At 42.6% G+C, this 17,743-nt stretch overlaps 1 protein-coding gene across 2 annotated transcripts; it reads left to right on the forward strand.

The window, feature by feature from the left end:
• The first annotated feature begins 4,534 nt into the window (after window positions 1–4,534).
• On the forward strand, window positions 4,535–16,564 carry nptxrb (neuronal pentraxin receptor b). 2 transcript variants are annotated; one of them, XM_055009759.1, is made up of 6 exons: window positions 4,535–4,689; window positions 4,919–5,652; window positions 8,566–8,962; window positions 9,855–10,096; window positions 11,167–11,346; window positions 13,502–16,564. In XM_055009759.1, the coding sequence occupies exons 2-6, from the start codon at window positions 4,924–4,926 to the stop codon at window positions 13,745–13,747; spliced, it is 1,794 nt and encodes a 597-aa protein (XP_054865734.1). In that variant the 5' UTR covers window positions 4,535–4,689; window positions 4,919–4,923; the 3' UTR covers window positions 13,748–16,564. The 2 variants fall into 2 exon arrangements, with proteins under 2 accessions (XP_054865734.1, XP_054865735.1); XM_055009760.1 differs by having other exon boundaries at window positions 4,557–4,685.
• The last annotated feature ends 1,179 nt before the right edge of the window (window positions 16,565–17,743 follow it).

Raw genomic sequence — 17,743 nt, forward strand, 5'->3', positions numbered from 1 at the left:
TCTAAAAACGTGTTCGAAGTCGCCATATGAACGCATTAAGATGTCCAGTTCAAGTGGTGTAAAAAACGTAGCTCTCCGCTTCCCTGTTGCCATGATGAGTCGTCGAATCGGGGTTCCATTGATGCTGTCTTTTTATAGTTGCGGTGCACTCTGGGTTAAACTACTCCGAGTTGATTAAACCAACTCAAATCAGCCGTTGTTAAACCGAAAACTCAGAGTTTCGTATCTCAGAGTAGATCAACTCAGAGTTCAGGGTTACACCGAGTTTGTTGAACCTGCTTCGTGAAACGGACCCAGGATTATTTAAGGGACGGTTTGGGCCCTGAGTTGAACAAAGCAGGCACAGACACAGAGAGACTTCCAGACAGGTGAATAATGGAAAGAGTTTCATTTAAAAAGATAACTAAACTAGTACATAAATGGAGAGCTGAACTGGGGAAACAAAACTAAACCTACCTATTCAAAACTACGAATACAGAAACGGAAATCAACCAATACTAAACTGGATTAACAAAAGTAAACTAAGGAGGAATACTCAAAAGATGGAGAAAAAGGATCGAGGAAAAAGGAGTCCAGAAGTGGGGAAGCAGAGTCCATGAGGGAGCAGAGCGTGTGAAGCCGTTGCTAATGTTGCAAATGTAAGGACGGATTAAGTTGTGGATGTAGATTATGAACCATGATGTAAAACTGTACCGCTCTAAAAGATCACTTTCCACAAATGCAACAACAGCTATGCACAGTCTGATAACAATCTCCCAAAGAATATTTAATTCTCTGCACAGTAATGCTGCTGCTTCATCCACTGCACCATTAATCAAAGGACATGACATTTTGACACACAGCAGAACTAGGCTTCACAAAAACTCGCCTGCTGACTGAATGAATGACAAAATCTAATAACATATGTAGCTGAAAAAGGCCTGAGACAGAGAGGAACTCAAGATTTACTGAGAAAAACCTGGTCATGACCAGGTTACATTCATAGAATCTGTTACTACAGTAACTGACCAAATGCTTTACTTACCTCTCTTTGTGAAACAGGCTAGAGTTACCCCTCTGTCTCTGGTTTGTCTTACCTCCCTTTGTGAAACGCAAAACTCAGAGTTTCCCTCATTTCAGGGTTAACAGACTCAGAGTTTTCACTAAACCTACTTCGTGACACAGGCCCCTAGTTTATTTTCCCCTTTCAGTATTGAGTTAATTATTTGATTTCATAAATCTTTTCCCATTATTCACCTGTCTGCCAGTTCTCTGTGTGCCTCTGCTTGGGTTCTCCTGCTTCCACCATAACACAAGTTTTCAAACAATAATAAAACATTCACTGTTTTTGAATGAGCCTGAATATATTTCCTTAGACTAAGTGCACTTTCTGGGTCCACATTTTTCACAATCTTCATACTCTACAGACAAAATGATAACTAATTCAAGAAAATGATCAACAGATTCAGAACTGTTCATGGGATGGGGCCACATTATTTCTAAACCACAGTTATTCACTGTTGCTGAATAAAACCAAAAGTAACTGGAAAAAGTACACAGGGTGTGCTCTAACACAGTAAATAGCTGAGAAAACCCCACAACAACATGTCTTAACTTTGAATTTATTGTTCCAAAATAAAGTTAACATGACATTGTTTCTGTGAGAACCAGTTTAATGACAACATTCAGACAACATAAATCATCCAATTATCTGCATGTCATGCAAAACATAGAAGATAACATACATAGTGATGTGGAACACATCTAACAAGTAGTACATCTTAACATTCAATGTTGACAGTAGTAGTTCCTCCACTTTTCCACTGGAATGAACTCCCCCATTCAACTTCACAGACATCAACAAGCAAGTACAGAAGCAACTAGTCCAAATCACAATAAGCACCTTTTTTTTTTTTTTTTTAAAGTGCTACAGAATACAGAAGAAAAATACAGCCACCCAAGCAGGTATGATCCTGCTGAGCAATTCACACATCTACTGTGTGCAGGAGATCCTTACAATGACATAAATACAACTGACTACAGGACACAAAATAGCTAAGAAAAAAAACAATTTGACCATTAAAGAAAAAGCTGTAAGTTCCCTTTAAAAACTAATAACATCCAGAGGACAACAGTGTACAGCAGCAACAGCCTGATAAACTACAGCTCCAAAATGTGACTTATACTCAGTATGTTGTTGCAGGTTATTAGCAGGGATGGTGAATGTGAATCAAGGACAGCCTTGAAGCTATTTCTTTTATATTAAATCTGAATTTCATCACCATAGAAAGACAAGAGCAGGATGGAGTTTTACAAATTGTAATTAAATACATCTTTTGGCTCAAATAAGATAAAGGCCTTATAACTATTTTGGGTCATTTGGATAACATATAAATGCTCTGATGGTTAGACACATTCTCTACAAATGCAACCGTTTATGCAATAGCATCAAATCTAAATATTATTGAACATGCAGTTTTTAAGCGGAAACTGTGAATACAGCACTTGCAATCAAGATAAACTTTGAATAAGTGTCATATACATGAGCAAGCTTAACAGAGCTAACATTTTAATTTATATACAGTTTATATTGTGCTTCCAACTAAGACTGAAAGTCATGTAAGCTTTGTTTAGCCTATGGTGACAAAAATACACAATTCTTTCATCACTCTGAACAGCAGATATTTCAATCTAAAGACAGTCAATCCAAAGATGATTGTAAAGTAAAGCAAAGTGCTGCAAAAGTTGTTTGCTGAATGATGGTGACTTCTGTGGATATGGACCAAACTGACCACAAATGTACACCTCTGGAACCACAGATACCAGCTGACTGGACAAAACCTGGACACAATGGTGGCATATAAATGACTGAATTTGAGTTTAGTGTCAGGCTGGCAGCTGTCAGGCCTAGATGGTGCTCTCTCCCTCTTTTCTCCACCTCTTTTTCCTTTTTAGGTTTGTCAGCAGTGCAGTTGCAGCGGCAGGTGTCTCTCATTGTCAATCATCATCAGCTGGTGCAGGAGCAGGTGGAGAAGTTGCCAATCAAGCTCCACTCTCGCCACAATATAATCAGACACCACTCACCTCTCAGCGCTGGATCGTGACACAGCCAGTACAAGAACTCTGCACGTTACTCCTGCCACAAGTTCCATGATCTCGTTCTCCTGGTAACTCTGTTTGTCCTCCTTCGTTTCAGTCCCAGTTCCACCTGTTCCTGCTGCAATTCTTCCTGGTTCCTCGTCACCTCCAGTTCCTACTCCGTTCAAGTGTTCTGGAAATACTCACCTGTGTCATCCTCCTCCTTCCTGGTGTCCCTCCATGTTCACCTGCCACTGCAACTCATCACCTGTCATCCGGACTCGAGAACCACTCGTCAAAATCCCTCAGCCACTTACAGTCATGAGCCCAGTCCGAGCATCTTGTTTTGTAGTCGTGAGTCAGTCCTAGAAAACTGTTTTTCTGATTGTTATCTGAATAGCAGCTCTTGAATTTTGATATCGGGTCAAGTAATTATCTTGAGTCTTGAATCTAGTAAGTGTAGAGTCCTGATTTAATTCCTAGCTTCAAGTTAGTTCTTTGTGAACTGAAGATTTTGAATTTGGTTCAGTAAAGTAGAACACTTTTTTGTATTTTCATACCTTAGATTGGTAAGCTCTCTTGCCTGGGTTATACCCAACGTGAGTCAGTTTTTTGTTTTGGTTTTTTTTTTGAGTTTTTGTATTCAGCTGTCTCTGCCTCAAGTAGTTGCCAGGAGCTTTTCAGAGGGCTTTTCGTTCCTTTTCGGTCTTGTAGTATCTAAGTAGAATACTTAAGTTTTTGTCCTTAATCACCTTTTTGAGACTTTGTAAATAAACTTCTTTTTTGCATTATAACTAGCCTGTTCATTTCCTGCGCCTGAGCTTCCTGGGAAATCGTAACATTTAGTGTGTTAAATATTGCATGTATAAACTCTGATAGTTGTTGGTACAACCAGAACGTGTGCATGAAATCAGCAGGTTACTGTTTCCACCTCTTGCATGTAATGCAGCTCTGTCAGGACATACATCAATCAGCCACAACATTATGACCACTGACAGGTGAAGTGAATAACATCAATCATCCTGTTATAATGCAATAATCTGCTGAGAAACGTTGAGTCCTAACATTCATGTGGATGTTTGACATGTACCATCTACCTAAACATTGCAGGCCAGGCAACCCCCCACCCCCATCTAACCCCCATTTCCCAGCACTCCTTGATGTCAATTGCCACCTTCAGCAGGACAATGACAATTACTGACGTCTCTCTAAAGCAAAATGTGAGAAAAACTCTTTATTCTCATTACAAGGACACATAAAACCACTCAACAAGCAATGTACGCAGAGAAACACACATACACTCCACATTTGTTTCACTGTGTTCACTAACCTTCTCCAGTGTCTCTCTCACACGCGCGCACACACACACACACACACACACACACACACATTGATCCATCACCGCCTTGTTTGCTCGCGCTGCTGCTGCTGGAGGTTCACCTCTGCTCTGTCTGACGCATGCCCACAACCACGCTCCTCCTCTCCAGCGGTCCCCATGGTAACGCACAGGGTAGAGCAGCTTAGCAACACGGAGACCGAGAGGCAGCATCCCTGGTCCAGGCAGAGCGACAGCAGCGAGAGGACAACAGCAGCAGCAGCAGCGCCTGGCAAACTGCCGTGAATCTGCTGTGCGTAAGTGTCACATTTCACCCCAAACTACAGCTCTGGTGGTTTTCACAGGAGGTCAGACTGAGACTAAAGTTGATCCTCTGACTAGGCGAGATCGTGATTGTGTTGTGCAGTCTTCCAGCTTGCTGCCTACGGACAGATGCTGCTCTCAGTTTTAGACTCGGCTTCATGTGCAGGTTTGTGTGTGGCAATCGCTCCCTGAACCGTAATCTGTTTCCATCTGTCTTCACAGTCGCAATGAAGTTCGTGGTGGTTCTTGTTGGAGCGGGAACTCTGGCCTTCCTCGGGGCGGCCATCTGCATCATCGCCAGCGTTTATCCGCGAAAACGCGCCGCGCCTGTCAGCGACAACACCACCCTGGCATCGGAGACGCTGCTGGAGCCCCTGGAGCCGGGATCGGTGGCTCACGCCGGGCCGCTGGGCGCTCTGCACGGCGCCGAGTCGTACGATGGAGGGAACGGACTCGGAGGAATCGGCCTGGAGGTGCCCACTCTGAACGAGCTCAACCTCGGGGAGCAAACAGGGGGAGGATCGACCAAACAGTTCAGCTTCAGCCGACTCATCTGCACTCCTGTCCCGGTCGGAGAATGTAAAACCAAAGACCTGAGGCAGCGGCGGCAGCAGCAGCAGCAGCAGGCGGATGAGCCGCTGTACGGAAACGGGGATGAAGACCTCCGGACCACCGCGGAGGAGCTCCGGCAGATGGTCCTGCAGCAGAACGATCAGATCCTCATGGACCAGAGGACCATCCGGGAGCTGACCGGGAAGCTAAGCGAGTGTGAGAGCGGCCTGGAGGACGAGAGGAGCGTCCCGGAGCGGAGCATCGGGGTCTGGAGCGGGAACCGCCGCGTCATGGCCGGGGATGATGTGAGCTCCTCCGCCGCGGCGCAGCTGCAGACGGCGCGGGCCGTGGAGGAGCTGGCCCGGGCCATCATGGACCTGAAGGACCGCATCGAGAAACTCGAGGTGAGTAGAAAGATACTGACCACAGGCGACTCAAACTTTGGCAAAAGCCGTTATTCTTGCTGCTTATCCGTCTGTTTGAGATTTGTTTGACTGCAGGATTTTTGGACAGATACCAAAGTTATTCAGCCAGGTGAGTCACTGTTTTCCGGTTTCAATTACACCCATGTGTGGTCCATCTAACAGCCAGATGTTCCAGTGCCAGTTTAAGTTGTTTTTGGGAAAAATGGAGGAATAATGATTGACAAAAATGAAATATTCAAACTAGAAGTGTCACAGCTCTACTGTAGCAGACATAAAGCCTCTGGGTTCCTCATCTTGGGTGCTCTGGTCTTTCTCTCACCTCCTCCCTACCCTTTATTCTCCCCTCCTTTTATCTTCACCTTGCCTCTCCTCTGACAAGTGACTCGTGACACAGGCGCCCCTCATGTTTTGTGTACCCTCCCCATGGGAAATCTTTCCACCTGCTGGCCCTCACACCCGCCTGCATCCCCCATCATGTCAGCCTCCTCTACCCTCTACCTCCGCATCCAGCAGCATCCAGCAGCATCCAGCAGCAGGAGAGACATAAATAAAAGATGAAGCTAGCTGGACAGGAAAGAGGGTGGTGGAGGAGGAGGGGGTCAGGATGTGTGTGTGTGTGTATGTGTGTGCGTGCTGAGATTGAGACCTAGGCAGGCTTATAACCACACACACACACACACACACACACACACACACACACACACACACACACTGCTGCATCACTGCCAGCCCTCTCCAAGCACAGTCAGATACAAGGTTGTCTCCGTCAGTGTGAATTTATATCCCTGGACATCCGGATCCAGTCCTGCCTCAGCATCTCTCTTGAGTTTATATATCGCCCTCACAGCCATCTCATCCACACTAACAGCTCTCTCTCTTTACTGCTGCTTCTCTAACACCTTATTTTTTCAACTTATGCTCCGCATACTGATACTGCCACTGTGAGGCTACTAATATCACAACACAACAGGTCTCGCTGTGGTGCTGCTTTGTCATTTCTCTCCTCCTCCCGCAGCCTCGTTCTAGTTTAATACCACCACTCTAACTAAAATGAATAGTGGCCATATTTATGCTACAATGAAGATGAAAAGGGCTTCTACTTATTGCCTTATATTCAATGTTTTCTTTAGGGCTACCTGCCCAAAACAAGGAGTCAAAAAAAAATCCATGTGATATGCAGGAAAAGCTGTAATATTTTCCTCCATTTTGCTGTTAGATCTTCCTGATTGTGTTTTCGTCAGCATATGTGGACCACGAAGCTGCTTTCAGCTGTTATATCGATCCCTTGACTGTGATTTATTAGCATTGCTGAAGGTTCTGTACTACCAAGAAGAAGCAACATAAACAATCTTAAAAAAATAAATCAATGTGATCAATATGATTATTGGTCAGAGACACCTAGACAGCTCTGTCCAAGGAAAACAAAGCCCAGAATGTTGTAGTGTTATTAATTTAATCTAAAAAAAAAGAAGGCTCAGAAGCTTAGATCCAATCGAATATCAAAATATTAAGTCAAGCTTCTGATCTTTTGATGTGGATCAGGACAGATGTGTGACAAGAGCCATTAAAACCTTATACTGAAAAAAAAATAAAATACAAATTTAAGCCACCAAATCCAGATTCACAGGAAGGTCCACAGATACAGCATGTCACACAAGCTCAGGATCAATCAGTGCAAACAAGAAATCCCAATAATGGAATATAGGCCATGTAGTGCACCTTAGCATTCTATTGTGAGTGTGGTGATCTTCTCAAATTCTCTGCTAATTTACCTGAATAAAACTCCTACTACTCTGTGCTTTTACTTTAAATCCACGCCAGCTGATAATCCAAATGAAAAGCCCAACATAATAATAATGTCTACAAAAACAACCACAACAGCCTCCTCCACAACTACCAAAATTCATCATGATGCTGCCAAACTCTAACTGTATTCCTTTTACTAGTCCATCTACACAAAGAAAACCCTCAAATCTCATTGTCCATCCCTGCAGCTACCCCAGTAAAATTTATTCCAGCTCCAAAGTTCAGTAAATGCAGTTACATTGTCTGAGCGCATGTACGAGCAGCTGAACATGACCACACAACACATTAAAACAGGACTGTTGTGAAGCTCAGAAGGCTAATTTTACCTGCATTGGTCTATACACACCAGATGATTAGCAGCATTAACTCTAAAACAAGAAACCAAAACACATCAGTACGTGATTCTTTAACTCTCTTATATACAAGATTTTCTCTGAAAAAAATTCTCGGGGCGCCACCGTCTAAGCTGACAGTACAAAACATGATATAACTAAGTTCCCTTTAAAATCATGAATAATTTTGTAACCCACAGCTTCAACATGATGAGACAATACACAGTTCATTCATTTATTCATTCAGTCGCAAAATTAAACATTTATAAAAGCTAAGAAACTTGCATATGAATGACAATAGAATGACTAAAAAGGCAAAATTCATAAAATAATAAACCCAGTAAGAATAAATTTTTAATTTAAAGGTTGAAAAAAAAAACAAACAAACAAGTAAAACGACAACAGCTGGAGGTGAGATGAGATGAAGTTAACAAAGGAAAAAAGCTTTTTCTTGGTGGCACTAGTGGAAAAAGCAGGTGATTCATCTTCTGGGGTCCATAAAGATCTGTAAAAAAAATTTCACATAATTGTCTCTTGTTGAAATGTTTCAGTTTGAATAAAAGCGAAGACATTATGATTATTTGTTACCTTTAAGGAACCATGTTATTGAATTTTTAATGCTGAACACAAGACATTCTTTTAGTCTTTGCTATTAGATCTGCTAGAATTAGATGTTTTTCTGCAACATGTTCTCCCTTTGTGATTGTCCAAACAATTTGATCTCAGACTTCATTTTCTTGTTTCCACTCTGCAGGCAGAGATCGGTCCTGCTGCCTTGAACCTCTCCGACACATCCGTGGGTGCAACAAGCAGCAGCAGCAGCGGCAGCAGCCCTCCTGGTAACGCCGGCAAAGCTCCGGCCCCACCCACCGGCAGTGCTTCCTCCCCACCTGCCGGCGCTGCCCCAGGGGCCCGCCGTCCCGCTTCCCCAGCCTCCCCTGCCTCACCTGCCCCCAGGCCTCCCGCCAAGGGTTCCCCTGGGCGTGGAAAGGGCACCTGGAGGGTGGAGGACCTGGAGGGAGAGCTGGAGAGAAAAATAAAGATGTTGGAAAAGGAGCGTCAGGCCATGAGAAAGGAGACGCAGGGCCAACATGAGAAGATCAACCAGGGGATTGATACCGTCAACCACCGCGTCACTGAGCTGGAACACAGTGAGTCCGGGGGATGAAGAGGAGGAGGGCAAATGCATGGGGTGGTGGCCAGACAAATAAAAGAAAGAGATGCATGGACAAACTAAGGCCCAAGGGGAGTGAAACAATTGCATCACCAAGCTGACGTACATGAGAGCGTTGCAAGAGAAGCCTGAAATGAAAGTTTAACAAGCACTGTGGGTGGAACTAGGTCATCACAGCAGTAGAGAATACGCTGTAGATGAAAATAGGATGATTAATGAGTGCTGAAGATTTTGAAATGTCAAATAGGGACAGGAGCCAAAAATAAAAATGATACAGCTAAAGATAAATGAAAACGGAATTACCCGAAATCACTCGTAAACTTTAACTCATCGTCCTCAGAAGAATTTATATGAATGATTCTCACTTTATGGTTGGCAGAAATGCGGTTTGGAAATGTCACCTTGATGTTGGTAGCTCTTCCTGAAATTTCTCCCGTGGAAGATCAAGGTAACTGTAGGTGAAAAGTACAGGAAAAAGAAGTAAGAGTTGTCTGCTAATAGGGGAGCGAGGTGCCAGGAGGAAGGTTAATAAGGGAAGAAAAAGAACTTCTCTATTCTCTTTTTAGTGCTGTCATTCTCTCAACCTTCCCGACTGTCTCTAAATCTTGTCTGCTTTAAGAGCTGCAGTGTGGCCTCCAGTTAGAGAGGCTGATCATTAACTGTAACACTTAAGCTCTCGCCAGGCACTTTGTGTGTGTGTGTGTGTGTGCACAGACTGACAAGGACAAGAGAAAAGAGAAACACCAGTGTCCTTGTATAAATTGGCCATTAACGCATCATCCCTTCTCATTTTCTCTCTCCGCCTGCCTTAAAACTCCCCCTCACTGTCTGACTGTTTCTCTTTATCTCCTTTATCTGTGTCTCCAAAGCACTGACTGAACCGCCGTTCCCTGACGGCTTCGTCCTGTCCTTCCCCATGCGGACCAACTACATGTACGGCCTGGTCAGGAAAGAGATAACTGAGATGTACGCCTTCACTGCCTGCGTATGGCTCAAGGCCAAAGAAGGAGGCATCGGGACCCCGTTCTCCTACTCTGTGCCGGGTCAGCCCAATGAGCTGGTGCTGCTTCAGGGAGTCCACAATCCCGTGGAGCTGCTCATCAACGACAAGGTAACAATGCTTTTCTTGTAGCTGTTCTTATACCTGGGGGTTGGGACCATAAATTACTGCCTATGAGATCAATTTGGAGAGGCTGTACAAAGTAAAGTGCAATAAAGAACATTTTATGTGGAAATGAATGGTTCCCTCAGGCGACAAGCATGGATATTTTGTACTCTTTAGGTTTCCTTGTAATTACTCAGGCAAAATAGACTGCCAAAACAGCTTATTATGATGTACACTACAGGCTGGTGGGTGGCTCGCTGTGATCCATTCATTAAAATGTACAAAGAAAACATGTTTCGCAGCAGACTAGCTTTTTTCTATTTTACAAGTGGTGAAAAAACTTGAAACTGAAAATCTATAGTAAAGCCTGTAGCTTAAGGTGTTTCATGTGTGTCGACCTTCTCTTCGCCTTCACATTTGATGAGATACCGATAATAAATAAAAGACGAAAATAAAAAAGGTCCCTGTTACTAAAACACGTACAACCAAAGCAGATGGTGCCCCCGAATAATACATTAATATTTTAAAACTTTGAATAAGAAAGAAAACGAGACAGTGCATTAAAAAAACAAAGATGCTTCTTTGGGCCAGTGATTTTAATGTAGAAAAAATCCAATGGTAAACAGCAGTATATCACTTTGCATGTAATCTTTTGAAGTTTTTTGAATAAAAATCTGAGTGCATGAGAAACCCATGTCCTCTGTTTATTTTCTCACATTTGTAGTGGTGGGACCCACAGCAAATATATGTTATTAAGCAGAAGTGGCACAGAGGCAAGCTTTTTGCAGCTGTTGTTTCATACTGTGCACCAGTGTTTACCTTTTATAGTGCGCATTGTTTCAGAGCCAGAGAGGAGTGAACGTTTGCTGTGGTTGAAGGAAGGTTTGGACTGTCCGCTGGGTGTAGTTTTGCTGATATAAACCATCAGTGCACCCTCTGTTCACATTACTGCCCACACTGCTCCAATAACCAATCATAACGCAAGCTTGGTGTGTGACAGGTTACTGGACTTGAGAACACACACTCACTTTCTACAGGCAGGTCTAACCATAGCTGCTGTGCTCTCTGACTCGCAGGTGGCACAGCTGCCTCTGTCTCTACCGCAGGACGAGTGGCAGCACATCTGTGTCAGCTGGACCCTGAGGGACGGGGTGTGGAAGGCCTACCAGGGGGGCAAGATGAAGGGCAGGGGAGAGGGACTGGCTGCCTGGCATCCCATCAAACCTGGGGGTGTGCTCATACTGGGACAGGAGCAGGTGAGATGGATGGATGGATGGATGGACGGATGGATGGATGGACGGATGGATGGACAAATTCATGAAAGAATAGCCCATGGACAAATGAGCGCATAAACAAAATTAATGATGCTTTCAGAAATGACTAAAGACCAGCTCTTGACTGAACACCTTTGCCCTTGAAAGACTGCAAAAAGAAAAAAAATAAATGAATAAAAAAAATTCCTATTATCTCCTGCACTGCCTGTAGGCACCAAGGCTCTGTCACACTTGAGCTTGTTTTATGGCTCTTATCCAGGTTGTTTTCTCTTGACTAGATCCTTGCTTGTGTTGTATCTACTCTCTGATGTATGTTGCTTTGGATAAAAGCATCTGCTAAATGAAACTGTAGAAATGATGGTTGGACAAAAATGGACAGATTGCTGGATGGATGGATGGATGGAATAACAAACTAACATATGAGTGGATGAATAGATTAAAATGGATGGAAGGATGGACAGATACATGTCTAGATGGACTGATTAGTGAACTGATGAGTGGATGCATGATGACAGACAGGTTAAAACATGGAAAGATGGACGAATGGATAGATAAAAAAAGATGGATGGATTAATAGATGGATCGGTTGGTGGATAGATAGACAAATGGCAGCAGCACGGATAATGGACAGATAAAGAGAGGAAGGGTTGATGGATGAATAGGATAGATAGACATAGGGAGATGAGAAGAGCTATTTTAAGGAACCTTCATTAGCTTGTCACACATGAACAGGCAGAAACCTAATGGTGTTTATCCTCACACCGGGTTGCCTCCCTTCTTCATTAGTGAGACAACTGCGTTACATAACCCTTATGAAATCTGACATTATCCCTCCTCCCTGGTGTCTAAAGAACGACCCAGAGCTCATTGTGTAGCCCATCGTCCTTGCATAAAGGATAAAAAGCAGAGCTAGGACTCCAATTCACCATGATGATGCACTGATGCAACAAGACTTGATTTAATGGATAGATTTTGTCCAGAGAGCAAGTACTTACTATTCTCCATTGAGGGTGACTGATAAATTGCTGTTGTGTTGACTAGATGTTGTGGGGAATAACCCAGGACATCCTTCTCATAAGGGTGCTCTGAAGAGGAAAAACATTTTTAATCTTATGTGGGAGGAATCGCCCAAACACAAGATTTCTGTGGGCACTTTAAACTACACTTTCATTATATTTCAGACAGGAAAGCTTGCCAGTGTAGTTCACCTGCTGCGTCATGATATATTTTGGAATCAGACAGTATACTGATTTCAATATACTCTTGCATTAATCCAAACAACTGTGTCGTAATCAAGCTGCTGTAATGAAGATGTATCCTTCTTCCTTACTTGATGGTCATCAAAACTGTTTCTCATGGAGGCCAACCTCCAAGGCTGGAAGAAAATATCCTCTTATGTATTTACTGAGATGCAAATCTCTACTGTGTACAGATTTCAACCACAAATTCGATAAATGTTCAGAATAGCTCATAGAGCCATTTCTTGCTTTACTCTACCAATGTGTTGGTTTTTTTTGTTAGGTGTTTTTTGTCCACAAATATATATTCTTAGTATACATTCTTAGTAATTACTGGCCTCAGGAGAAGTAGCTTGAATTGGTTGAAGCATAACTCTTATCATTGGTACCTTTTATCACATCCTCCCAGCAATGTCTCCTTGACATCCGTTAGAGTGTTTATTTGCCCTCTCATCCTGACTCATTCTCAAGTTTTTACAGCATCAGGCTTATTGTCATTTTCAAGGGTGTTATTGCAAAGGACAGTCAGACACATCTTAGTGCAGAGATGGCAACAGTTTCATTGTGCTGCTTATAATTAAGTTCCAGGTATAGTAAGACAAGACAAGATAAGATAAGACATGATTTGCGTAGGACTTCCCAGAAAGCTAAGCCCCTGATGACTCAAGCTTCTGTCACCAACTTCATAAATTAAAAAATATTATTGCACATTTCCATTGCACCTGAAGAACCATGAAGATTACATGAGTAGACTGAAGACAGATTAAAATGGTAGAAACTATTTCACAGATGACAACAAAACAGTTCCAGTGTCACCCCAGTGTCTTGCTAATGCCTTGACTATTCATGTTAGCTTGCTGACATCCAGCTCTTTGTTTGTACCAACTCTTCTTTCCAAGGATACGTTGGGCGGGCGTTTTGATGCCTCCCAGGCCCTGGTTGGTGAGCTTTCCCAGTTCAACCTGTGGGACCGGGTGCTGAAGCCTGCAGAGGTGGCTGCCCTGGCTGAGTGTAGCTCCTCAGCTCTGGGGAACATCGCCCCCTGGACCGACCATGACGTGGATGTCTACGGTGGAGCCACCAAGGAGTCCCTGGACCCATGCCATGCTGCTCAGAGGTCCAGCCCCTCCAACCCCAAACAGTGAAGGGTGACTGGGAGAGGTCAGCCAAGGGCGGTCGTGTTCGATAGGGCAATTTAGGAGTCCATTCAGGAGTTTAAAGTTGTATCAAATTGGAGTTTACAGCATATTTACTTGTTCCTGGCTGGGAAGGTGGACTGAAAGATGGCGCTATTAAGTCGTTAAGAGTGGTGTATCTGTTTTGTTCTTTGTGTTGATGTCCACGCTCATGTGTTTACTTCTGCAGTGAGATACAGTGCGTTTAGTCACAGAATCAACTTAGTGAAGGCTGCATGGGGCAATCAACTTCTGGCATGAACAGTTTCAATGGAGACACTAAATAACAGATTATCGATCGGATCTAGTACCACTTTCTGTTTTAGGGAATAGTTTGTTGGGCCAGTAAACCATACATGATTATTCAGGCAAAGATTCTTGATGGGTTTGAATACAGTCATAGAATTAACCTTTACTGACGCCATATCTAAGGGTTTCGCCATTTTACAACAAAGTGACACAAAGTTCGGTCTTTGCTCATCTTGTGTCCAGTTGGTTGTTTTAAATGCTACAACTGATTTCTGAGATGTTCTTGTGGTAATGTTGATTTTATCACTCAATGGGAAAACAATGGGAAACAAAATGAGTTTTTGTTGTTCATTTTAACTGTATATGATCCTGTTGAATAATGTCTGTGTGCTCTTAAGTTTTCTATATTGCATACCATAATTTGGTAAAACAGTGGTCTTATAAATGTATAATGTGTAATGTACCTCTGCTAATGTTGCTCTGTACCAGTCTGCTCCCCCTGCTGTAGCCTCTCACACACCTCACTAAGCAAAGTTGCAGCATTTTGCTTTGCAACGTAGACAAAGCAGCGCTCTCAATGGACCTCTGGAATAAACATTTCATGTCTAACTAAGCACTAATCAGACACTGATATAATGATGATAAAATCGTTGTACGCTTGAATGTAAACCAGATGGAATTTAGGTGTGTTTGCATGAGTGTTTTCTGCAAAGTCACATTTCTTGTCAAAAAAAAAAAACAAAACTAAACATGCAAATTACATTTTTTGTGTCCCCAGACTGCCTCACAGCACACTTTAGTGATGTGTTTTTGGTCAAAGTGTCCTCACAGACAGCGAGGGAACAGTCCGAAGATTCCATGATGAATATATAATGATGTGTATGTAATAGTTGGCTCTGTGCAGAGGAACAGTCTGAAAAGAAGTTCTTTTACCAACAAGCACACACTGACAATTTGGAGTCGACCCACACAGAAGTGTCTGGGTCTGCTATCGTTAGGCGACTGTAAATTCATGCTTCTGTTATTATTTTAATGAAATGTGTTAGAAACAGCAGAAACTATGTTATCTGTCTTCTTTGTTCCAAAACACATTTAATGCCACATATACATCATGCAAACATTTATATCGGAAAGACTCTAATAGTGGATATTTATTAAAGAGACAGTTAGTAAAATGTTCAGCATAATCCAAATCATTTCATAAGGCTTCTTGACATTTCCCTTGAATTACCTGTTTTGTTTGTTTTTTAAAATTTTACAGCACAGTCTCTTTATAATCAACCTTTATAGCTATTTGTCACATTTACCACTTTGGTGTTAATATAATCTATATTTAATAATAATAAGATTGCAAATTAATGACAGAATAAAGACGTGTTTATGTCATACCAGTAAAAAAAAAAAAGTAACTGAGGGTAACTGTCACATTACAATGTAGACTCTGACCACATCTGGATATTTGGGGCCAATGCTGGTACTATTTTAAGGCAGAAAAAACATTCTGATATCAATACACTGGCAGATATTTTTGTACATGTGCATATATTTATACATTCAGTAAGTTATATAATATTATATTGAAAAATGAAGGAAAAATGATTGATCATTTGTTTATTAACTGTCCAGCAGCGTATTTCACAACTACAAATACAAACCTATCATAAAGACACCACTTGACTCCACACCACCGTCTGCTCAGCTATGATACATACTCTGCTACATGTGCTGCAGACAGTGCTGAGTATTGCTCAGTATTGTAAACGATGGAGGATGAACTGCTCTGCTGAACAAACTATCATTTCTAAATTAGCCCAAGCATCTTATTCTGCATTATGTTCAGTGCATATATGACAACATGTGTGCTGATACTGATTTGAATAGATGATTTTCTACGACAACCACTGCAATGACTGAGTTTTGCTTGAGCCAGCCGTGGCTTTAGATAGACTGCTCACCTGAAACTCTGATGCTCTGTACACCACATTCTTGGGATTAGATTGTCACTTTTCCTTTGAATATGCTCCGTGAAATGACAATATTCCTCCAATGTTTTGCATCTGATTTGCATCTTTGCTAGCAACAACAAAACAGATGGAATGTGCTGAATGTCTTGCTTCGTGTTCACAGTGGACATCGTAGGAACAGAAGGTAGAGGAAGCCAGACACACTGTGAGGGCTGAGGGTTTGATTCTCACTTTGGCCAACTACACTAAAAATGTAACCAGTCAACACTGTGCAGCAAAATGAACTGTGGTCAAGATACAGTCAGTACTTCTGTTCACTTATTACCTCAAGACATCAGCCCCACATATGATCTGACACCTTGTTGTAAAGTGCCTGCCTGGGCTCTCAGGCCCAAAAAAACAGTCAAATGTTTTTTATGTTTTCTTCTCCGTCTCTTTCTTCTTCTTCTTCTCTCTCTTGTTTTTGGTTGTTGATGGCTGTGACAGTGTTGCGCTTGTCCTTCTTTGCATCTTCATGGATCTTCTCTGATATTGTGAAATAGGTGGATAAACTAATAAAATGGCTATGACAACATTTGTGTGTGTGTTTGTATGTGTGTTGCAGCTGCATTCAGACTGTGGGCCTTCATCACACTAACACACAGGCACACTTCCACTCCCACACAAAGGTATTTCGCTGAGTTTCGCTTCGCTGTAGTCAGACTAGATTCTCAGTGTGTTTGCTGTCTGATTCAGACACATGTGTAAGCGTGTGTGTGTGTGTCTAAGTGTGTGTGTGTGTGTCTAAGTGTGTGTAAGCGTGTGTGTGTGTGTGTGTGTAAGTGTGTGTAAGTGTGTGTGTGTGTGTGTGTGTGTGTGTGTGTGTAAGTATGTGTTTACATGGAGACAGTATTCAGCAGAAACGATGCACAAAGTGTGATCTTTGATACAGAAATAATACATTACTCATACATTTACCGAAGACCGTGTTGTTTCGTGACTGCTGATCTGCCCACACGCACAACATTTCTTGGCGTTCGGCTGAGCTGAACTGTCAGCTGATGCGTAACCTCCCACTGATAATATTTCATAACATTATTATTCTCACTTGGCTTCCTCTCTTTGTCTCCGAGTGCATCATTTCACTCTCATGAACAAGCAAATTATGTTTGACATCCCTCCAAAGCTGCTTGTGAAAATGACACCACCATTACTACTGTTGTTAACAAGTGCTAATAGGCAGCCCTTAATAGTCCTCTAACAGTTGCCCATAGTGGCTGTTTGGTAATTCGGCTTCTGACGGTGGAGGGAACAACGAGCAACTATACAAAGATTTCAATCCAGTTGCTTTGCTTGTGGATGCACGGTGACTCGGTGGTGAGCACTGTCGCCTTGTAGCTGGAAGATCCCTGGTTCACGGCCTAGGTTTGGGGTCTTTTTGTGTGGAGTTTGCATGTTCTCCCTGTGCAAGCGTGGGTTTTCCCACAGTCCAAAAACATGCTGAGGTTAATTGTTGATTCTAAATTGTTTAGATGTGGAAGTGGGTGTGCTTGTTTGTCTCTATGTGTAGCCCTGTGATAGAGTCGCAGGGTGTCCCCAGTCATCACCTTCAGTCAGCTGGGAGAGACTCCAGCCTCCCTGCAACCTTAATGAGGATTAAGCTGTGTATAGACAAAGGATGGATGGATGATTGCTTTACGCAGTTTCTTTCATCTGTCTCTTTTTTGTTAGATGAATATTTTTAGTAGAGTATACCAGCTCCAATTGCCATGAG

This window comes from Amphiprion ocellaris, chromosome 4 (assembly GCF_022539595.1).
Source record: "Amphiprion ocellaris isolate individual 3 ecotype Okinawa chromosome 4, ASM2253959v1, whole genome shotgun sequence".
Classification (NCBI taxonomy): Eukaryota; Metazoa; Chordata; class Actinopteri; family Pomacentridae; genus Amphiprion; species Amphiprion ocellaris.

Bases quoted from the DNA above. Each gene is read 5' to 3' on its own strand.
- nptxrb (XM_055009759.1), top strand. From the start codon at position 4,924: ATGAAGTTCGTGGTGGTTCTTGTTGGAGCGGGAACTCTGGCCTTCCTC. The intron at 5,653-8,565 runs GTGAGTAGAAAG...TCCACTCTGCAG, and splicing joins ACCGCATCGAGAAACTCGAG to GCAGAGATCGGTCCTGCTGC. The intron at 11,347-13,501 runs GTGAGATGGATG...CTTCTTTCCAAG, and splicing joins TCATACTGGGACAGGAGCAG to GATACGTTGGGCGGGCGTTT.